Source organism: Leucoraja erinacea, chromosome 15 (assembly GCF_028641065.1).
Source record: "Leucoraja erinacea ecotype New England chromosome 15, Leri_hhj_1, whole genome shotgun sequence".
NCBI classification, from domain to species: Eukaryota; Metazoa; Chordata; class Chondrichthyes; order Rajiformes; family Rajidae; genus Leucoraja; species Leucoraja erinaceus.
The window spans coordinates 33089932-33114367 of record NC_073391.1 but is presented as its reverse complement, the minus strand read 5'-3'; the positions used below and the strand labels follow the sequence as shown (position 1 = coordinate 33114367).

General features: G+C 45.9%; 1 protein-coding gene across 1 annotated transcript; it reads left to right on the top strand.

Moving 5' to 3' along the window:
- The first annotated feature begins 3358 nt into the window (after window positions 1–3358).
- avpi1 (arginine vasopressin induced 1) lies at window positions 3359–8968 on the top strand. Its single transcript, XM_055646519.1, has 3 exons — window positions 3359–3421; window positions 7771–8357; window positions 8569–8968. Exons 1-3 carry the CDS (start codon window positions 3359–3361, stop codon window positions 8687–8689), a joined length of 771 nt encoding a protein of 256 aa, XP_055502494.1. The 3' UTR covers window positions 8690–8968.
- Window positions 8969–24436: the final 15468 nt, after the last annotated feature.

Sequence of the window (24436 nt, the reverse complement as noted above, 5' to 3'; positions counted from 1 at the left end):
GTAGGTTAATTGGCTTGGGTAAAGATTGTATATTGCCCCTGGTGTGTAGGATAGTGTTTAGTGTACAGGGTGATCGCTGGTCGGTGAGACAAAGGGCCTGTTTCTGTATCTGTAATCTAAACTAAGCCTAAGGGAAAATAATTTGCAGAGCCATGGTGAAATATTGTGGAATGTGCTGTCGGAAATATGTCCCACAGATACCTGTGGAACTTAGTAGAAACCTGATGGTATTCTTCCGCCCCATCTCCGCTACACCTCCCGACACATTTGATAAGACTGCGATTAGACACAACAATTGACACTGTGCCAAAATATGGTTTTAGTTTTAGAGATACAAACGTGGAAACACCCACTGAATCCGCGCCAACCAGCGAACACTGTACACTGGTTCTCTCCTACACATGAGGGACAATTTACAGAAGCCAATTAAACCATCAGACCTGCATATCTCTGGAGTGTGAAAGGAATTCTTTATGACTACGGGTGCTGTCTGTGTGGAGTTTGTACGTTCTCAATGTGACCAGGTGGTTTTTCCCCCGAGTGCCCCTTTTATCCTCACACTTTCCAAAGACCTGGAGGTTTGTAGGTTCATTGGCTTCTGTAAATTTCAAATTTTCCCCAGTGTGTAAGATACTGCTAGTGTACGAGGTGGTCGCTGGTCGGCGCAGACTCGGTGGGCCGAAGGGCCTGTTTCCACGCTGTATCTCTAAAGACGGTGCTGGGGTAGATGCTGCCTGTCCCGCTGAGTTACCCCAACATTTTGTGTCCATCTTCAGTGTAAACCAGCATCTGCAGTTCCTTCCTACATATAGAGCTTTTTGTTTTTGGCGTCTAATAAGTTTAGAGATACAGCATGGAAACAGGCCCATCAGCCCACAGAGTCCACACCGACCATCGATCATAAACATAGAAACATAGAAATTAGGTGCAGGAGTAGGCCATTCGGCCCTTCGAGCCTGCACTGCCATTCAATATGATCATGGCTGATCATCCAACTCAGTATCCCGTACCTGCCTTCTCTCCATACCCCCTGATCCCCTTAGCCACAAGGGCCACGTCTAACTCCCTCTTAAATATAGCCAATGAACTGGCCTCAACTACCCTCTGTGGCAGAGAGTTCCAGAGATTCACCACTCTCTGTGTGAATCACCACTCTCTGTGTGAACCTCTTCACACCAGTTTTGTGTTGTCCCGCTTTCTCATCCGCTCCCTACACACTAGGAGCAATTTGCAGAGGGACAATTATCCTACAAACCTGCACGTTTTTGGGATGTGGGAGGAAACCCTCGCGGTCCCAGGGGGGAGAACGTGCAAACTCCACACACACAGATGGCACCAGAGATCAGGATCAAAGCCCGGGTCTCTGGCGCTGTGAGGCAGCAACTCTACCAGCAGCAGAACGAGTGTGCATTTACACTCTGCCTTCAACTCGAAACGGCTGCCAAAGATCGAAACTCACCCGGGCTGTGTTTATACAACCAGGATCATGGGCGGGCTCTATGCACAGAGTCAACAGCTTTAGTTACACAGCAACAGAGAGAGGGAGGAAGGAAGAACTGGGGGAGATGGTGAGGAAGAGAGAGAGAGAGGGGGGAGGAGGAGAGAGGGAGAGAGCTAAGGAGAGTGAGGACTGGGGAGATGGTGAGAGAGAGAGAGAGAGAGAGTGAGAGAAAGAGAGAGAGAGAGAGAGAGAGAGAGAGAGAGAGAGAGAGAGAGAGATGGCAGAGAGTGAAGGGGAGAGAGGGGGAAAAGTTGGAGGAGAGAGGGGAGAGAGCGAGAGAGGGTGAGGAAGAGGGAGAGAGGGGGAAGATAGACAGACAGAGAGAGGGGAAGAAGGGAGGGAAGGGTGGTTGGAGGGCACCCGTGCATCCTCAGAGAGAGCTGGAGTGGAGGGAGATGGTGTTTGTGCTGATTACACAGTGACAGTGTACGAGGGAGGTGCTGTGACTCAGTGAAGCAGGAAACTGTGCTGCCGTTGACACATTGATGCCTGGCTCGCTGCCAAACCAGCCCGTGCTGGTCCAGGCCGGTTAGAAGCAGACTACGGGGCGTTTGCTCCACTCATCTCATTGCATGTGTTTGATATGTTTGCTCAAACACTAGGGGACTGAAGCTCAAGCTTTCTTTCTCGCCCTCTCTCTCTCTTTGTCTCCTCTCCCCTCTTTCTCTTGTCCCTTCTCTCTTTCCCCCTCTCTCTCTCTCTACCTTCATCCTCTCTCATTCCTCCTCTCTCTTTTCCTCTCCCTCTTTCTTTACTCCTCACTCTTTCCCCACTCTCTTTGTCTTTCTCTCTCCCCCCCTCTCTTTTCCTCCCCTCTCGCTTTCTCTCTCCCCTTTCTTTTTCTCTCTTTCCCTTTTCCCTGCCTTTCTCTTTCCCTCTCTCTCTTTGTCACTCTGTTTCCTGCTTTCTCTCTTTCCCCCTCACTTCCTCTCTCTCTTTCTCTCTCCTTCTCCCTCCTCTCTCTCTCCACCTCCCTCTCTCTCCTTCTTTCTCCCTCTCTCTCTCTCTCTCTCTCTCTCTCTCTCTCTCCCTCCTCCCCCCCCCCCCCCCCCCCCCCCCTCCCTCTCTCTCGTTTGAAGACAGGCACAGACAGGGTTTGCTCTCTACAAATTAACTGGGTCATGAAGGCAGACTGATTTGGCCTTTGATCAATCACAAGAACAGCTCTCTATTTAGCTCCAACTGTTTATATCGTGATCGGGAGATCCGAAACTTCAGAAAAACATCCTTTAGGCTGTTAATGGGAAAATGACGGAACAAAACGCTGGAATTCAGATCTCACTGTCACAAATTGAATTAAAAATGTTTGGAGACAAACACCAAGCACGACAGTTGTGGAATGAGACAATTCTTGAAACGCACACCAAGTACTCAGGTTTATTTTCCGAATGTTAAATAGTAAAGACATTACATTAAGATTTTAGCAGACCTTGGTTAGACCAACCAGGAGTATGTTAGTGGATGCAGTATTATCAGAAAGGGTGCAGAGAAGGTTTATCAGTCTTAAGGGCCCCGACCCAAAACGTCACCTGTCCATTCCCTCCACAGATGCTGTCTGACCCACTGAGTTCCTCCAGCACTTTCTGGTTTTGCTTTTAAATGAAATATTTTTTTACAATTTCAATCTAAAAATTAAACGTGTTAATTTTTAAAAGTAAATGCAAATGTGAAACTAAATGATAAAATATGCAACATATCCAGTGCCTTCTGGGGTGGAACGAGTTTTGTTCAGGCTGGTCATTTCTTCAATAGAACACAACGTGCTTGAGTAACTAAACGAGATCAGGCAGCATCTGAACGTTGTCATTCAAACAACGCCTGGAAGGTGCCAAGGCAAAGACAAGCGCCCATTCCGCAATGATACGCCGCCTCGCCGGCACCACATGGGGAGCCACGACGAAGACACTGCGCATGTCCACAGTGGCCCTGGTGTTCTCAGCCGCTGAGTACTGCGCCCCGGTCTGGTGCCGTAGCCCCTCACGCCAAGAAGCTGGATGCTGCCCTCAACAGCGCCCTGCGGACTGTCTCCGGATGCCCACGAGCCACCCCAGTAAACCTACTGCCCGGCCTTGCTGGCATCGCCCCAGCCAACATCAGACGAGAAGCAGCCACGCTGACCCTCTCTCGAAAGGCACAGACCAGTGGATCCCACCTCCTCCATCAGATCGTCACAGAGACACCACGACGAGTGCACCCCTTTGCCACGCAAGCCCAAGAGCTGCTCTGCACAACACCGGCTGATGCTTCTAAGGCCGCCTGGGTCAAGACGAGACGGAGAGACCAGTGGAAGTCAGTGGAACCATCTAGGCTACACCATTACATCGATGACCCCATGGACATCCCTGGCCAGGACCTGCCCTGAAAGCAGTGGACAACCCTCAACCGCTTGAGGACAGGCGTCGGACGCTATGGAGTAGCGATGAAGAGGTGGGGCCTCGTGGACAGCGCCTCCTGCAAGTGTGAGGACCCAACACAGACCGTGGAGCACATGGTCACCAGTTGCCCCAAACACCGGCCACCGAATGGTGAACGAGGTCTGATTGACCTGGACGATGACATGTTGGCCTGGCTCGTCTCAACGGAGCTGCAGGTCTAAAAGACACACGACAGAAGAAGAAGAGGCGGCATCTCATGAGAGAAATGGACAGACGTTGTTTCAGGTCTGGCACCTTCTTCACACTGATGGAGTAGGGGGTTGAAAGCTGGGAAAGAGAGTTATTTTGTTTTATTGAAATCCCGGTGAACAAGTCAGTGAAACCAATGGAAATGTATTGGAAATGTAAAAGGGCCGAATGGCCTACTCCTGCACCTATTTTCTATGTATTGCTCAACTTAATAAGTCAATGGTACTATTTGCCACATCCCTACTGAGGTACAGTGACATTTATTTTTGCATACAATGCCCTGCAAGTATTATACATAAACAGAATTTAGATACAATACAACTGTATCTGAGATAAATCATATAGACACAAGGAACTGCAGATGCTTGTTTGCAATAAAAGACACAAAGTGCTGGAGTAACTCAGCGGGTCAGGCAGCAACTCTGGAGATGGTCTGAAGAAGGGTCTCATCCCGAAACGTCACCTGTTCCGTTTCTCCAGGGATGCTACTTGTCACGACTCTGAAGAATGGTCTCGACCCGAAACGTCACTCATTTCTTCTCTCCAGCGATGCTGCCTGGCCCGCTGAGTTACTCCAGCATTTGTCTATCTCTGGAGAACATGGATAGGCGACAAATATAGTATGGAAACAGGCCCTTCCATCCACTGCCCATGCCAACCATCAACTATCCATTGACACGGATCCCATTTTAATTTTATTTTAAATATAAAGACAAAGTGCTGGAGTGACTCAGCGGGTCAGGCAACATCTCTGGAGAAAAGGGATGGGTGATGTTTCAGGTCTTTGGTATAAACCAGCATCTGCGGTTCCTTGTTTCTACATTTTATTCCCATTTTATTCTTCCTTAAATCTTCTCCCTCCTTGTAACCTACTGGATAATGAAAGGCCGAGACAAAGTGGATGTAGAGAGAATGTTTCCACTAGTGGGAGAGTCTAGGACCAGACGGCACGGCCTAAGAATAAAAGGATGTACCTTTAGAAAGGAGATGTGGAGCAATTTCTTTAGCCAGAGGCCAGTGATTCATTGCCATAGACCGTGTGGAAGCCAAGTCATTAGGTATTTTTAAGGCGGAGATTTACAGATACTTGATTGGTAAGGATGTTAGGGGTTATTGGGAGAAGGCAGAAGGATGGGGCTGAGAGGGAAATATTGATCAGCCATGATTGAATGCCAGAGCAGACTTGATGGGCTGAATGGCCTAATTCTGCTCCTATGTCTTATGATCACCCCTCAGCTTCCAAAGCTGCACAAAATAAAGTCCCAGCCCATCAATCTCTCTGACAAAGCCCAAACATCACCGGGGCAGCAAGGTGGCACAGCTGGTAGAGTTGCTGCCTCACAGCGCCAGAGCTCCAGGTTGGGTCCTGACCTCGGGTTGGGTTTCCTCCGGGTGCTCCGGTTTTCTCCCACATCCCAATGACGTGCGGGTTTGTAGGTTAATTGGCCTCCTTTAAAAATTGCCCCGAACATGTAGGGAGCGGATGAGAAAGTGGGATAACATAGAACTAGCGTGAACGGTTGCTCATTTGCCGGCACGGACTCGATGGGCCGAAGAGCCTGTTTCCACCCTGTATCTTTAATCTCTGAGCACCTTATATGGCCACCAAGAAATATTGTTTGTGGACATTCCTGAGTGAATGTCCTGGGATGTTTAACCATGTTCTATAAATAGATATTTTAAGTTGTTTTCCTGCAATTTGGGTGATTCACTGGCAAGTTGAGATGCAGGGAGTTTCTGTGTGTTTATGCCCTGCTTTGGTCTATGACTGGACAGAGTGGATGTGGAGAGGATGTTTCCACTAGTGGGAGAGTCCATGGCCTCAGAATAAAAGGATGTACCATTAGAAAGGAGATTAAGAGGAATTCCTTTAGTAGGAGGATGATGAATCTGTGAAATTCATTGTCATAGAAGACAATGGAGACCAAGTCAATATTTTTAAGGCAGACATAGACAGATTCTTGATTGGCACAGATGTCAGGTGTTATGGAGAGAAGGCAGGAGAGTGGGGTTGAAATGGAAAGATAGATCAGCCATGATTGAATGGTGAAGCAGACTTGATGGGCCGAACAACCTAATTCTACTCCTGCAACTTATGAATCATTACAATGCCTTGGTTTGGTCCAGTTCATTCTCTCTATAACATTTCTGTTCCATTCCAGATTGTTATCCCAGCACGATGTTCCTGTGTTGCCCAGCTCTTGTTTATGAACTGTAGCACAGAATCCTGACTCTGATCGTTGCCTGAAGATATTTAGCTGCCAATTGTAGATCCAGTACGTAGTCTCACAGAGCCAGATGTAAACACTCCTCCAAAGAGCCTGTGAGTCAAGAATTCAGAAGCAAGAGTCCAAATGTTGTTGGCAACAGACTCTTAAAAACAACGGCTGCAATTTGAGCAATTTAATTTGGAAAGGCTGCAAAAGAGTACCTTGAAGGGACTATTGCAATGTTTAAGAAGCATTTGGGCAGGACAGGTTTAGAGGGATATGGGGCAAATGTAGGCAGGTGGGACTAGTGTAGATGGGACATGTTGGTTGGTGTGTGTAAGTTGGGCAAAAGGGCCTGTTTACACGCTGTATGTCTCTATGACTATTAGTTTAACCTGGTATCATGTTCTGCTGTTGCAGCTGGCCTTGGCGGGTCTGTGCCACAAACACAAGAATTATCTTAAATCAACAGGGCCAAAAATATACTTAACAGGTTATATTACTGTTGACATAATATAACTTTCCCTGCTCTGGTAGGGTGTTATGGGACAATTGGTCAGCATGGAGAAGTTGGGCTGAAGGGCCTGTTTACACGACCTTCACACTATGACTCTAAAGAGATTCACAAGGCTATTACCTGGACTTGAGTTACACTACAGTGGCACAGCGGTAGAGTTGCTGCCTCACAGCGTCAGAGACCCGGGTTCGATACTGACTACGGGTGCTGTCTGTGTGTAGTTTGTACGTTCTCCCTGTGACCGTGTGGGTTTCCTCTGGGTGCTCCGGTTTCCTCCCACATCCCAAATGCGTGCAGGTTGATTGACCCTCTGTAAAATTGCCCCTGGTGTGTAGTGTGTGGATGGGACAGTGGGATAACGGAACTAATGTGAACCAGTGATCGATAGCCGACATGGACTCAGTGGGCTGAAGGGCTGTTTCCATTCTGTATCCCTCACCAATCAGCTACCCATTCCCCCCGCAGATGCTGCCTGACCCGCTCAGCTACTCCAGCACTTTGTGCGTTTTCCCTATATGCTAACTAGGTCAGCATGGACAAAGTGGGCCGAAGTGTCTGCTTACCTTGCTGTACAGCTAGGCGATTGCAGTTTCTAACCACAAACAGGTTAAATAATCAGGCAAAAACATTAACGCCGAGACACAGGTTTTAAGCAGCGAATTGCAGTTGCTATTCAACAGAAGTTTATTAAGTGCCTGATAAAATAACAAACTAAAATATATATTTAGCAGCAATTGTTAATGTGGTCAATACAAATGCTGTCGAACACAGTCATAGCAAAATACAACATTCAGTTCTGACATCTTGTCAACTGTTTTTCAATTGCAAAACGAACAAATAAAATGTCTAGGATAAACCAGCTGAAACCAGCAACACCAAGTTGCATCATGCACTGCCCCGCTGCAGCCTGATTGACAGGTCGGAGGGGACCTCGCTCCCCATTGGTTGCGACCGTGGGGGCGGGACACGGCGGGCAGGGAGGTGATTGGCGGGTCGTCGCCCCGCGTCCCTGGAGTGGCTGGCGGAGCCGTCAATCATACAGGATGGGGCGGGGCGCTCCCGGGGATCCGACGGTATAAAAGGCTGCGAGCGGCTGCAGAGCGGAACATCGCGACTGGGACACGGGGGGCAGGCTCATTCACTTACTCGCTGGCTGGACCAGCGCTGGGCGTTCGCAGTATGGAGCCCTGCCACCCTGCACCGTGCCCCGTCTGTCCCGCCTGGTTTGGAAGCAGGTGGGAACGCAAGTCGAGGAAGAAGGCGTCGGCCAACATCTTCCAGGACGTGAACCTGGGGCAGATGGAAGCACTGTTCAGGAAGAGCGGAGACGAGAACGCGGACGAGAGAGCAAGAATCATCTGGGAGAAAGACAAGCAAACGGACCAAGACATCACCCAGGCACTGATGGAGCTCAAATCCAAGAAGACTCAACTCTTTTTCCAGCACAACAGAAGTGGTGCAGAATTCTTGGGACTGATCTGGGTCAAAGCCTTTAACAAACTGCGGTAATTATTTGCACTTTAACAAAAAAAACCTGGGAGACCTTTGCTCTTTTTTTAATATAACAACTACCTCAATTCGGTTTTCCCCCAACGCATATTCATCGCTTTGAAGCCCTTTTCGACTTTTGTGCTTTCTGCAGCTTCTCTCTCTTGCAAACATTTTTTTTTATTTTTTTAAAATTTGTGTGTAAAAAATTCTCGTCATGTTCCCCAGCATCAAGGATGGAGAGTGGGGTTGTGAGCTGGAATCCGGCGGCGTGGCAGAAAGGTCACTGAGGAGCAAGATGAAACGGAAGAGATTAATCGCCAAGAGGTCGTTTAGGAACCTGCTGTAAAAACGAGGACTTGTCAACGTCGGATGCTGCTACCTACAACCTTAACAAAAAAGTACATGACTAAATGTACATCAAGAAACCACCAACTTGCAATAATTTGCAGACTACTGGGGAAATGAACTTCATGTATTTAAAAACAAATGTCTACATTGCTTTTGTGATTTTATTTAAAAATTCTAAACACTAAAACCGTCTTTGCGAATGAACAATTTCATTCCGTTTTATATTAAAAACAATGTCTTTGCATTTCAATAAATTTGTGTCATTAATTTCAGAGAACGTTGTGCTTTTCTTTTGCTTGGCTGAAATTTTAAACTGCGTTCTCTTAATGATCATGTCACCTTTTTGGAAAGACTTTTACTCTACCCAGCTGCCACTGATCTTTAGACTTCTAAGTCTGGTGCTGGGGGACAATTTTCTTTTCACTTTCCCTTTGAGTGCTGCAGTCGATATACAGTAGGTGCAGGAGTAGGCCATTTGGCCCTTTGAGCCAGCACTGCCAGTCAATGTGATCATGGCTGAACATCCACAATCAGTACCCCGTTCCTGCCTTCTCCCCATATCCCTTGACTCTGCTATCTTTAAGAGCGCTGTCTAGCCCTCTTGAAAGCATCCAGATAACTGGCCTCCACTGCCTCTGAGGCAGAGAATTCCACAGACTCACAACCCTCTGTGTTAAAAGTTTTTCCTCATCTCTGTTCTGAATGACTTGCCCCTTTTTCTTAAACTCTGGCCCCCTGGTTCTGGACTCCCCCAACATCGGGAACATGTTTCCTGCCTCTAGTGTGTCCCAACCTTTAATAAACATTTTTCAATAAAATCCCCTCCTAAATTCCGGAGTATACAAGCCCAGCCGCTCCATTCTATCAACAGGACAGTCCGGCCATCCTGGGAATTAACCTTGTGAACTTGCACTGCACTCCCACAATAGCAAGAAAGCAATTTCAGTCCACTGAATTCAGATTCAGATTCAATTGTCATTGTCATTGTCAGTGTACAGCACAGAGCAACAAAATGCATTTAGCATCTCCATGGAAGAGCGACATAGCAAATGATTTGAATAAATAATAATAAGTGTCCGGTGGGGAGTGGTGATTGGCAGTCACCGAGGTACATTGTTGAGTAGAGTGACAGCCGTCGGGAAGAAGCTGTTCCTGGACCTGCTGGTTCAGCAACGGAGAGACCTGTAGTGCCTCCCGGATGATAGGAGGGTAAACAGTCCATGGTTGGGGTGAGAGCAGTCCTTGGCGATGCTGAGCACCCTCCGCAGACAACGCTTGCTTTGGACAGACTCAATGGAGGGGAGCGAGGAACCGGTGATGCGTTGGGCAATTTTCACCAACCTCTGCAATGCCTTCCGGTCGGAGACAGAGCAGTTGCCATACCATACTGTGATGCAGTTGGTAAGGATGCTCTCGATGGTGCAGCGGTAGAAGTTCACCAGGATCTGAGGAGACAGATGGACCTTCTTCAGTCTCCTCAGGAAGAAGAGACGCTGGTGAGCCTTCTTGATCAGAGTTGAGGTATTGTGGGTCCAAGAGAGGTCATCGGAGATGTTGACTCCCAGGAATCTGAAGCTAGAAACACGTTCCACCTCCGTCCCGTTAATGTGGATGGGGGTGTGAATGAAACGTCTCATCCATCTGTTGACTAAAACTTGCCTGGAGGGTTGCTTTCAGAAGGAAGTGGATGACCACAATGGTTGCCATGCATGGAAATGGGCCCTTCAGTCCAACTTGTCCATGTTGCCTGAGATGTGCCATTTACAATAGTCCCAGCTGCTACGGGGACTCTGCATGGGCGGGCTGGTGTGAGAAGGAAGAGGGACCATCTGGGCTATATTCATTACTTTAGTAACTGTCGGCACTATACCTGGTGACTCTGCATACTTGTATCAGTCATATCCTTCTAAACCTTTACTATACCTGTCCATATGCCTTTTAAATGTTATTGTACCTGGCTCAACTACCTGCTCTTCTCAGTCTGAAGAAAGGTCTTGACCTGAAACATAGCCCATCCGTTATCTTGAGATGCTGGCCGACTTGTTGAGTTACTACGCCATATTTCACCAGGGCTCCCACCTATTTCTCCCTGTAATTCCCCTACCCTGGGTAAAAGACTGTATATTCGTCCTATCCACGTCATGATTTTTTGCACCTCTATTATCACCCCCTCATCCTCCTGTGTCCAACTCCCTGTGGTTCAGGCCCTTGTGTCCTGGCAACAGCCTCATGAAAGGATCTCTATTATGAGTACATTCTTGGCTAGTGTGCTACTGCTGATGTATAATCCCCAGCAGTATTGGTGGAGACTCCAAAACCAGCAGCATATGTACATAAGGCAGTGGCTGAGGTAGCAGGCCACAATTTCAAATCCATGCTTGGAATTGCAACAAATCTAGATATCACCCTCGAGCTATACTCGATTTTTAATTCAAAAGGAGCTTGAGGGGCAACTTTTTCAGAGTGGTAGGTATATGGAACAAGCTGCCGGAGTTTAGAGATACAGCGCAGAAACCGAGTCCATGCTGACCAGCGATTATCTTGAACACTGGCACTATACTGCACACTCGAGGCAACCTATAATTTTACTAAAGCCAATTAACCTACAAACCTGTACATCTTTTGAATGTGGGAGGAAATCCACACAGTCACGGAGGGCGTGAGGCATTATCTCTACCGCTGTGCCACTATAGTTTTTAATTTCATACTCCATGGTGGTTTAAAAGCAAGATTCAAAAGGAACCCAAGGTGGCAACTTTTTCAGCGTGGTAGGTATATGGAACAAGCTGCCCGAGGAAGTTGTTGAGGCCGTTTTAGTTTAGTTTCTTGTTCTGAGGTACAGTGGAAAGCTTTTGTTGTGTGCTATTCAGTCAATCAAGCCAATCAGATTCAGTCAATCAAGCAGAGACAACGAAATGCATCACAGTGTACAAATACATGGTAAAGGGAATAACGTTTAGTGCAAGGTACTGCAAGATATTTGGACAGTTGGATAGGATGTAGGTAAATGGGACTAGTGCATAGGTTGGCATAATGAGTCTTCCATGCTGTATGACTTGTGTTTTGATGGTATCATCGGGAACCTGAGATGATACCATCTTTCATTGGTAGACTTCCTGATATGGCCCATTGTGAGAGTCCTTGGCAAGGTTTGATTTAGACACTGCCAATGCACTTGCCAGTTCAAGCTTTGTGTCACCCTGACCAGTCCAAGGACATTACAGTTTTCTCCCTTATCAACCACCATGGTTTTGGGCACCATGTTGTAGCAAAGATGTTGTCAAGCTGGAAAGGGTGCGGAGAAGATTTACGTGGACATTGCAAGGACTCGAGGGCATGAGCTGCAGGGAGAGGTTGAGCAGGCTGGGTCTTTATTCATTGGAGTTCAGGAGGATGAGAATTGATCTTATAGGGGTGTACAATATAGTCAGAGGAGTGGATTGGGTAACACACAGTCTCTTGCCCAGAGTTGGGGAAGCAAGAACCAGAGGACCTAGTCTCAACCGCTCCCTACAGTTCAGGTATACAAAGCAACGCAAGAACAAATTATAGATAAATTACACGTAAAATTCTACTGTGCTAAAAACACAAGACATGAGCACAAGAACACATTAGAAAACAACAAAAACAAACCCATTGTTGGCTGAGAGAGATTTCACTTTCTCTAGAGATAATAATTTCTAGATTAAGCAATGACCTCCTGTTCATTGAGTTCAGCCTTTGTCATTGTAGGAATCTCATGAATTAGTGAGGTTGTTGAATTTATCACCAGATAATCAGTCCAAAGCTCTGGATTAACACAAGACTTTCATTGTATCATGGGTCATAAATCACTGAACATTTGATCATCTACTCACCATTATTGCATACCCCTTTATACACATCCAAAAGAGGTCTCCCAATAATGTTACCTTAAAGGCAGGCTAGAACTTTATTCCGTGGAGCACAGAAATGAGGGTGAGAGGTGATCTTATAGAGGTGTGCAAAATCATGAGAGGAATAGATCGGGTAAGCGCACAGTCTCTTACCCAGTGTAAGGGAATCGAGAACCTGAGGGCGAAGAATATTTAGGATCCTGAGGGATAACATTTTTACACAAAGGGTGGTGGGTGTAAGGAAAGAGCTGCGGAGGAGATAGTTGAGGCAGGTATTATCGCAAAGTTTAAGAACAAGTACATGGATAGGGGAGGCTTTGAGAGATATGGGCCAAACGCAGGCAAGTAGGACTGGTGTAGATGGAACATGTTGGGCCAAAGGGCCTGTTTCCACGCTGTTGATTCTATAAGTGGCACTTTAGGTCCCCTGGTTGCTAACCATTTTAACTCTCCTTCCCTTTCCTACATTGACCTTTCTGTCCTGGGCCTCTTCCATTGCTTGAGTGAGGCCACACACAAGCTTCAGGAACACACTTCAACGCTGCCTGTGTGGAGTTTGCATGCTCTCACTGCAACCGCATGGGTTTCCTCCGGGTACTGTTTCCCCCATATCCCAAAGATGAGCCGATAGAGTAATTGGCCTCTGTAAATTTCCCTTAGTGCAGACTAAAGGCAAAAAGAATCAATGGAGAGTTGATGGGTGTGTGCATGTGTGAGAGAGGCTAAGGTTCAGGAGATGGACACAAAGTGCTGGAGTAACTCAGCGGGACAGGCAGAATCTCTGGAGAGAAGTGGTGGGTGACGTTTCGGGGCGAGATCCTTCTTCAGCCTGGTTCAGGGCTGCAGGACTATGGAAGGGGGAATGGGAGCAATGAACTTACTCAACCCAGTGCACCTTGGACCTGATGGGCCGAATGGCCTCCTTCAGTGTCACAGTAAACAACCATTTTATTAAGGCAGTGATTCTTCAATGCATGCACGCTCCCTGCAATAAATTTCTCCCATCCCTTTTACAACAATAAAACACAGAGATAAGGCTGTTTTTATCAAATTGTTTGAACCGGAACAATGAGTTTAGGATAGACACAAAAAGCTTGACAGGCAGGACAGACACCATCTCTGGAGAAAAGGAATGGGTGACGTTTTGGGTCGAGACCCTTCTTTAGGATTAGAGGGCACAGATAGAGCACTCACAAGCCTTCAGAAAGTGATTAGAGATAAGTTAAGTATAGGAAGGAAGTGCAGATGCTGGTTTACACCAAAGATAGACCCAAAATGCTGTAGTCGAGACAACCCGAAACATCACCCATTCCTTCTCTCCAGAGATGCTACTTGTGTCGCTGAGTTACTCCAGCATTTTGTGTCTATCTTTAGAGAGAGGTTAAGTTCGCCACAGTAGGATATATTCCCAGTGCACACAGTTAACTCCCGGGCCATAGCTTGCATGATATAAGAACATAGAATGGTACAGCATATAGTATAGAGTATAGGAGTTGGGAGGTCATGTTACAGTTATATAAAACATTAGTGAGGTCCCATTTGGAGTATCGTGCTCAGTTTTGGACACCTTGTTATAGGAAAGATGTTGTCAATCAGGAAAGGGCGCAGAGAAGATTTACAAGGATGTTGCCAAGACTCGAGGGCCTGAACTATAGGGAGAGGTTGAGCAGGCTAGGACTCTATTCCTTAGAACACAGGAGTATTGGGGATGATTTTAAATTATGAGAGGAATAGATTGGATAAACGCACAATCTCTTGCCCAGAGTTGTGGAATCGAGAACCAGAGGACATAGGTTTAAGGAGAGGGGGAAAAATTTAATAGGAACCTGTGGGGTAATTTATTTTACACAAAGGGTGGTAGGTGTAACGAGCTGCTGAAGGAGGTAGTTTAGGCAGGTAGTATCACAATGCTCAAGGAAGCATTTGGACAGGAACATGGATAGGACAGGTTTAGAGGGAAATGGGTCAAACATGGGCAGGTGGGATGTGTAGATGGGACATGTTGGTCGGTGTGGACGTTGGGCTTGTTTCCACATTGTATGACTATGACAGCACAGTCAGAGACCCTTCGGCCCACGATATCCTTGCTGAACATGATGCCAAATTAAACTACTCTACCTGCACGTGATCCATTTTGCTCCATTCCCTGCATATCTATGTGCCGATCTAAAAGCCTCCTAAATGCCACCATCATATCTGCCTCTTCCACCGCCACCCCTGGTACAAACTGGGTAAAGATGGGAATTTTCCCTGATTTAGCTGCCAGGTTTTAAATGATATCACTATTGCTAGTTTCTTATTGGATCCTAAAAACATTTCATTCTTTAAATTTAAATTTCAATTTAATTGTTTGAATTAGGGGACACAGTGACGCAGCGGTAGTATTGCTGCCTTACAGCGCCAGCGACCCGGGTTTGATCCTGACCTCGGGTGCTGTCTGTGCGGAGTTCGTAAGTTCTCCCTGTGACTGGGTGGGTTTTACTCCGGGTGCTCCGGTTTCCTCCCGCACTCCAAAGAAGTACAGGTTTGTAGGTTAATCGGCTTCGGTAAACATGTCCTTCATGTGTAGGAAAGCGCTAATGTACGGGGTGATTGCTGGTTGTGGCAAACTCCGTAAAGGCAGCACCCGTAGCAGGGTCTGTGGTGCTGTTAAGCAGCAATTCCACCCCTGCGCTAATGTGTGCCGCCCTAAATCAGGGAAGGAAAATGTCTGATTAGCCACATTAGAGCTAGTTAGCCTCTGGCTGTAGTCTAGTGATGCTCACAACACCACATTTGTTTTAGATATTGCTAACTTTTCGTAAGTAGCTGACTATGTTCCTTATCCTGGCTGAAGACTTTGACTCAGGAAGAACGCACTTGGTTACTCAGTCCTTTTGAGTGTCAATCTTTCCACATGTTATTCCTGTTTCCGGAAACTCACAAAGGCCTCAAACGAAAGGGATCAAAGATTGTGACTCAGGACAGCAGCCAGAAACTGCAGAGTTTCCACAAATAAATGACCGAAGTCAAGTAAACAGACACGTTAACAAGCAAGGATGTGGGAAACTCACAGAGCAACTGGCAGCCCAGCAGGCAATTCCTGCTACAAAACTTAAGGAAGGACACAGTGCTGGAGTAACTCAGCAGGTCAGGCAGCATCTCTGCAGAACATGGATAGACTCCGTTTCGGGTCGAGTCCCTTCTTCAGACTCAAGTCAGGTTCTGAAGAAGCTGGTCACGGATGCTGTCTGTAAGGAGTTTGTACCTTATCCGTGTGACTGCGTGGGTTTTCTCCGGGTGCTCCAGTTTCCTCCCACATCCCAAAAACATGCAACTTTGTTGAATAATTGGCTTCTGTAAATTGTCCCTAGTGTGCAGGATAAAACTAGTGTGAATAGGTGATCGATGGAATCGATGGGCCGAAAGGCCTGTTTCCATGCTGTAACTCTAAAGCTAAACTCAAAACTAAAACAATCAGGATGATCCAATGCCTCTTTCTCCCACTGTTTTATTTTTCCTGAACAAGGATTTTTTATTGCATAATCAGTTACAAAACACTGCATAAATCAAAATTGCTTGTGCAGCTTGCAAACATCAAGCATTAAATGACCACATTGCCATCCATATCCATGACCCACTCAAACCCCCGTGGTGACCAGCATTCATCAAAGGCTCCACAATTCCCATGGACATGTGGGATATGTGTACAAAATCATGAGAGGAATAGATCAGGTAGACAGACGCACAGAGTTTCTTGCCCAAAGTAGGGGAATCGAAAATCAGAGGACATTGATTTAAGATGAAAGGGGGGGGGGAGATTTAATAGGAACCTGAGGGGTAACCTTTTTACACAAAGGGTGGTGGGTGTGTGGTACAAGCTGCCAAAGGAGGTAGTTGAGGCAGGTACTATGGCAACGTTTAAGAACAAATACATGGATAGGATACGTTTTGAGGAACATGGGCCGAACACAGGCTGGTGGGACTAGTGTAGATGGGGCATGTTGGTCGATGTGGACAAGTTGGGTCGAAGAGCCTATTTTCATGCTGTATGACTCTGACTATGACACCACGTGCTCCCACTCCAATGTCTCGTGGGTAAGGGAGTGACCCTAGAAGAGGAGCAGGCAGTCAACTTGGACAGAAGCCTTATTGTCTCCAGTGGCATATGTCAATGTGGAAACTCTTCAGGGATGTTCTAAGGGAGTCTTCAAATCTCTTTTCTCTGCCCACTATATGATTGTTTCCCCTCCCCCCTTCCCCGCCGACTCTCCACAAAGTAGCAGCTTTGGTACTCTGCCATCAAACATTCTTTGGAATGTCTGAAGAAGGGTCCCAACCCAAAACACCACCTATCCATGTTTTCCAGAGATGCTGCCTGACCCACTGCATTACTCCAGCATTTTGTGTTTTTATCACATTCCACTTGCTTCTCGTGTCTCCATTTGTCATAAATTCATGTCGTAGGAGCAGAGTTAGGCCATTCGGCCCATTTATTTTATTCCACGATTCAATCAAGGCTGATCTATTTTTCTTTCTCAACCCCATTCTCCTGCCTTCTCCCCGTAACCGTTCAAAGTTAGACTGGATAGACTCGGCTTGTACTCGCTAGAAGTTAGATGATTGAGGGGGGATCTTATAGAAACGTACAAAATTCTTAAGGGGTTGGACAGGCTAGATTTAGGAAGATTGTCTCCGATGTTGGGGAAGTCCAGAACAAGGGGTCACAGTTTAAGGATAAGTTGGAAATCTTTTAGGACCGAGATGAGAAAAACATTTTTCACACAGAGAGTGGTGAATCTCTGGAATTCTCTGCCACAGAAGGTAGATGAGGCCAGTTCATTGGCTATATTTAAGAGATGTGGCCTTTGTGGCGAAAGAGATCAGGGGGTATGGAGAGAAGGCAGATACAGGATACTGAGTTGGATGATCAGCCATGATCATATTGAATGGCTGTGCAGGTTCGAAGGGCCGAACGTCCTACTCCTGCACCTATTTTCTATGTTTCTATGTTCAATGGAATTGGCTCAAGTCCATTTTCTTAGACTTAAATGCTGGAACCTAACAAGGGTGTTTAGGTGATTTATGTCCAGAGTAACTGTTTTCTGGAGCGTGTTATGAACTGGAATATAATCAAGATGTTTGGGTAAAAATAGTAAAGATTAAACAACTTTTCCTGTTGTATTTTGATTCTGTTTCTCGGCTGAATTAACCAGAGGCTATTACAAGTGAACTTTCTGTTAATTTTAAAGAATGTTTCAAAGTCCTAGGTTGTTTTTGCTCAACCCAGGCAAGCTTTGCCAGCGTCACAGGATTATACAATTCAGGTCACTGACGCACAGGGAAACTTGTTGCGAACTGATTGCAGTATCTTTTATTGGGAAAGGGGTAGGAGACTTGGCAGTCAGGTAGCTGGGGGTAAACAAGGTCATTAAAAACACGCAGAGGCTGCCTTGTACCTGCAGTTGCCAGTGGGAACAATCACCCTGCACCAGAAGGAATGGGGAAGCCAAAGGTACAAATCAACTTTGACAGGGAGAATACTGATGTGCCTTCCCGATCCCCCATTCGCTGTGATGGCATTTCAGTCTCAGTCACAGAGGCCGATATCAGGAAATCCTTCAGAGGGGTGAACCCCCGAAAAGCACCTGGTCCTGATGGTATACCCGGTCGTGTTCTAAATACCTGTGCGGTCTAACTGGCGGGAATTTTTACGGACATTTTCAACCTCTCACTTCTGAGGGCTGAGGTCCCCACCTGCTTTAAAAGGGCATCAATTATACCGGTGCCCAAGAAGAGTAAGGTGACGTGCCTCAATGACTATCGACCAGTGGCACTAACGCCGGTGGTGATGAAGTGCTTTGAGAGGTTGATCATGGAGCAAATCAACTCCTACCTCGACAAAAACCTGGACCCACTGCAGTTCGCTTACCGCCACAACAGATCAATGGTGGATGCGATCTCGCTGGCCCTCCACTCCGCACTGGACAACAAAAACTCATATGTCAGGCTGTTATTCCTTGATTACAGCTCGGCATTTAACACAATCATCCCCTCCAAACTGGTTAGCAAACTCGCAGAACTGGGTCTCTGCGCATCCCTCTGCAACTGGATCCTCCACTTCCTCATCCACAGACCACAGTCTGTTCGTATTGGTGGAAATGTGTTAGCCTCGATAACAATCAGCACGGGAGCACCTCAAGGCTGCGTGCTCAGCCCCCTGCTGTACTCACTCTATACCCATGACTGCGTAGCAAACCACAGTGCGAACTCCATCATCAAGTTCGCTGAGGACACCACTATTGTGGGGCGTATCACTGATGGGGATGAGTCAGTATATAGAAGAGAGATCGAGCAACTGTCCATATGGTGCCTGCGCAATAACCTGGCCCTCAACACCAGCAAAACCAAGGAACTGATTGTGGACTTTGGAAGGAGTAGGAGGGGGACCCACAGCCCCATTTATATCAACGGGTCGATGGTTGAAAGGGTCAAGAGCTTCAAATTCCTGGGCGTGCACATCTCTGAAGATCTTTCCTGGTCCGAGAACACTAACGCAATTATCAAAAAGCTCATCAGCGCCTCTACTTCCTGAGAGGATTACGGAGAGTCGGTTTGTCAAGGAAGACTCTCTCTAACTTCTACAGGTGCACAGTCGAGAGCATACTGACTTGGTTTGCAATTTGAGCGCCCTGGAGAGGAAAAGATTACAAAAAGTAGTAAACACTGCCCAGTCCATCATCGGCTCTGACCTTCCTTCCATCGAGGGGATTTATCGCAGTCGCTGCCTCAAAAAGGCTGGCAGTATCATCAAAGACCCACACCATCCTGGCCACACACTCATCTCCCTGCTACCTTCAGGTAGAAGGTACAGGAGCCTGAAGACTGCAACAACTAGGTCCAGGAATATCTACTTCCCCACAGCCATCAGGTTATTAAACCTGGCTTGGACAAAACTCTGATTATTAATAACCCCTTTCTGTTATTTGCACTTTACCAGTTTATTTATTCATGTGTGTATATATTTATATCATGGTATATGGACACATTTATCTGTTTTGTTGTAGATGCCTACTATTTTCTGTGTGCTTAAGCAAACAATAATTTCATTGTCCTATACAGGGACACATGACAATAAACTCGCTTGAACTTGAACTTGATCAACCCTTTAGAAAACAGAAAACAATGAAAGACAGAACAGAGACAATAAAATGAAAGTGCCCGAGCTTTCATAGGAACAGGGACCCGGGTTCAATCCTGGCCATGGGTGCTGTCTATACAGAGTTTGTATATTCTCCCCGTGACCGCGTGGGTTTTCTCCGGGTGCTCCGGTTTCCCTCCGCGCTCCAAAGACCTACAGGTTTGTAGGTCAATTGGCTTGTGTAAAAAAATGGTAAATTGTCCCGAGTGTGTAGGATAGTGTTAGTACAATATATATATATATAAGTTTGCAAGTTCTCCCTGTTTCCTCCATGCGCTCCGGTTTCCTCCCACATCCCAAAGATGTGCAGGTATGTAGCTTAATTGGCCCTCTGTAAATTACCCCTAGTGCATGAAAGGAATAGATAGGTAGTCCTTTACCTAAGGTAGGGGAATCAAGAACTAGAGGTCTTTGATGATGCTGGCTGCCTTTTTGAGACAGTGCCTCCTGTAGATCCCTTCAATGATGGGGAGATCAGTACCTGTAATGGACCGGGCAGTGTCCACCAGCTTCGGTGATCTCCTAGGCTTGCTGGAACAGCCAGAAGCGGACACAACACATGAAGAAAATTTTAAAAACCCTCTGAGATTTGAAAATTATCTTTTTAACATCAGGGCTTAAAGCGTTCAGCAGTGGTTTTGGCAAACACCTTCTCTCTCTCGGTCCTATCATTGCAACAGCTGACTGATGCAGAGTCACAGGGATATAAGCAGGGCAGGCAAAACAGTGCATGCTATACCCCGCCACGCAATACACTTATGGGACCTTTGAGATCACAGCAATGCAACTCCTGTAAACAGGAATCTAAAGAGAGTTCCCATGCTGTATGAACAGTGGCACGGTGGCACAGAGGTAGATTCACAATGCCAGAAACCCGGGTTCGATCCTGAAATTGGTGCTGTCTGTCTGGAGGTTGTACATTCTCCCCTGGGACTGTGTTGGTTTTCTCCAGGTGCTCTGGTTTCCTCCCACATTCATAAGACTACACCAACTGAACTACTATCTACCTCATTGGAGACCGTCGGACTACCTTTTATTGGAATTTACTGACTTTATCTTGCACTAAACTTTATTCATGTTATTCCTTTTATCATGTATCTGTAGACTGTGATGACTCGATTGTAATGTTGTATTGCCTTTCCGCTGACTGGTTAGCGCGCAACAAAAGCTTTTCACTGTACCTTGGTACATGTGACAATAAACTAAACCAGATGAAAGATTTGCGGGTTTGTAGGATAATTGGCTTCAGAAATTGTCCCTAGTGTGTAGGATTAAAAGGGTGATCGGGTGGACTCGGTGGGCCGAAGACCCTATTTCTACGTTGCATCTCTAAACTAAACTAGTTGCATTCATTGGCATTTAATGTTTTGTTCTACAGCTTTGGTTCCAGCTTGCAATAATCATTTGCAACAAGGGTTATAGAACGCTCTTGGAACAGGCCAAGTTAAAGAGAGATTAAGGCACTTGAAAATCTCAAGGGATTTCAATAGAACACTGATAGAGGCAGGGCACATGCAATTAAAATAAAGGGCAAACGGGAGCAGTGAAGAAATACATTTGGTTTTATTCAGAGAAGATCTGGTCTGGGACACACAGCTGGTAGTGCGGTGGGAACTATGATTAAAAGAGAATTGGAGAGACGCAAGGGGGAGTAATTTACAGGGTATGGGGAGAGAGAGGGCACAGAGAGGGGTGGCGCAGTGGCACAGCGCCTTACAGCGCCAGAGACCTGGGTTTGATCCTGACTATGGGAGCTGTCTGTACAGAGTTTGCTTGTTCTCCCCTTGACCGTGTGGGTTTTCCCCGGGTGCTCCGGTTTCCTCCCACATTCAAAAACGTACAGGTAGGGTTCATTTGGCTTTGGTAAAAATTGTAAAATTGCCCCTAGTGTGTAGGATAGTGGTAATGTAGGGGGTGATCGCTAGTCGCCACAAATCCAGTGGGCTGAAGGGCCTGTTTCCACACTGCTCCTTTAAACCAAACTAAAGAGGGGAGAAAGAATAGTCTCTTTCCGTGGACACAAGAGACTGCAGATTCTGTAATCTGCAGCATGAAAAATGCTGGAGCAACTCAACGGGTCGAACAGCGTCTGTGGAGGCAGAGGGATGATGGACTTTGTCCATGGAGATGATGCACTGCAATGATAATATTCTGCACTCTGTATCTACCCCTTTATCTATTGTACTTGAGTTTGAACTGAATGGCATTATCTGGTCTGATTGGATAGCGTGCAAAACTAAGTTTTTCTTTGCACCTCAGTACATGCGACAATAATAAACCTAACCCCAAATCAAGCTATTTGATCTTAAGCACACACTGGAAAGTTAAAGTAACCAAGTGAAGTGTAAATAATCAGGGATATATACACGGTGCCCCTGGGTTACACCTGATTAGGGACACTAGTACTTACAGACGACCTCCTACAATATGATGTATTGCTATTAAATGTAAGTCTCATGTAGGTACATACTTGCGATCGTACAGGCAGCATAACTAGTTTCCTCCCTCTACCCACTTTTATTCATTGTTCTTTCTTATCAGCTCTATTTGCTTATGATGCCATTCATTACAATACTGTGGAGATATGCTCACCATAGTGATTGCTTTTTGTGTATTTTCCAACAAAATAGACTTGGACATCTGTAAAATCAGAACCAGCTTCTTACCCTGGTATATTCCTATATGTACATGTAAAAAACTCAGGGAGCAAAGTACAGGCTTTTCTCCTTGACTATTGTTTACAACTTGTTTTGAGAGATAAAAGTACTGGCTCAGTAAGTGCTGTAGGTGGATAAGTCAATGTCATAGAGAGTCATAGAGTCCAACAGCACAGAAATAGGCCCTTCGGCTCAACTTGCCCATGCCAACCAAGATGTCCCATCTATACAAGTTCCACCAGCCCGCGTTTGACCCATGTTCCGCTGAAATATCCATGTACTTGTCCAAATGTTTTTTTTAATTGTTATAGTACCTGATAGAGTGTTTAATTGTCATATGTACCAAAATGGAACATGGAATTTCTTACTTGCAGCAACACAACAAACTAAAAAAAAGTTCAATAAATGACAAAGCCTATAAAGTGCAAAAAACAAAACAAAGCCCAAAGTCCCCAGTGCAACCCAGACAGTTCAGAGTTCAACGTTTAGTTATAGTTTGTAGTGTTCAATAGCCTGATGGTCATTGGGGAGAAGCTGTTTCTGAACCAGAACATCATACCAACCCTTTCCCCTTGGGTAAAAGATACAATGGCATTAGAGCTCTACCAATTGTCCAAGCTTATAACAGCATTTAAAAGACACTTGAAAACGTTTAGTGGCATATGGGGCGAATGTGGGCAAATGGGATGAGCTTAGATGGGGCACCTTGTCAGCATAGATGGGCTTGTTTACGTGCTGTTTGACTATGACTCTATGATAGTAAACCCTCAATCAGCATTACTGAAACAATCATCCTGTTGTTATCATATTACTATTTATGGGAGATGGCTGTGCACGGATTGTCTGTATAAGACTTTGGAACATCCAGGGCAGTGAAAGACACAATAAATATATAAACCTTACGTAATTTTAAATTTTATTTTAATTGTATATTTCACAAGCAACTCTGAGAAAGTTTGAAACTTTGTGGGTCCAGTCTCCAAAGTAATCTATTTTCCCATTTTCCACTTCAAGAAAGTATTTTTTCAAAGAAATCTGCTATTAAAATTAAGTACCCATATTCTTAATTTTGGCAAGACCCTCACTCATGTCCCACCCCCCTTCTTCTTCCACTCCAAACTTTATTTCCCAGGAAATGTCAAAGACTAGATAGCAGACCCTTAAGGTGAGAGGGCTAGAAACATAGAAACGCAGAAAAATAGATGCAGGAGTAGGCCATTCGGCCCTTTGAGCCAGCACTGCCATTCAATATGAACATGGCTGATCATCTAAAATTAGTACCCCGTTCCTGCTTTTTCGCCATATCCTATGATTCCGTTAGCCCTAAGAACTAATTCTAACTCACTCTTGAAAACATCCAGTAAATTGACCTCCACTGCCTTCTGTGGAAGAGAATTCCACAGATTCACAACTCTTTGGGTTTTTCCTCATCTCAGTCCTAAATCGCCTACTCTTTATTCTTAAACTGTGACCCCTGGTTCTGGACTCCCCCAACATTCTCCTACATCTAGCCTGTCCAATCCTTTAGAATTTTTTGTTTCTATAAGATCTCCTCTCATCCTTATAAATTCCAGTGAATACAAGCCCAGTCGACCCATTCTTTCATCATATGTCAGGCCCGCCATCCCGGGAATTAACCTGGTGAATCTACGCTTCATAATGTCCTTCCTCAAATTAGGAGACCATAATTGCACACAACACTCCAGGTGTGGTCTCACCAGGGCCATGTACAACTGCAGTAGGACTTTCTTGCTCCTAAACTCAAATTCTCACGCAATGAAGGCCAACATGCCATTAGCTTTATTCACTGCCTGCTGTACCTGCATGCTTACTTTCAGTGACTGATGTACAAGCACATCCAGGTTCTCGTTGCACCTCCCCTTTTCCTAATCTGACACCATTCAGATAATAATCTGTCTTCCTGTTCTTGCCACCAAAGTGGATAATCTCACATTTATCCACATTATACTGCATCTGCCATGCATCTGCCCACTCACCCAACCTATCCAAGTCACCCTGCAGCCTCATAGCAT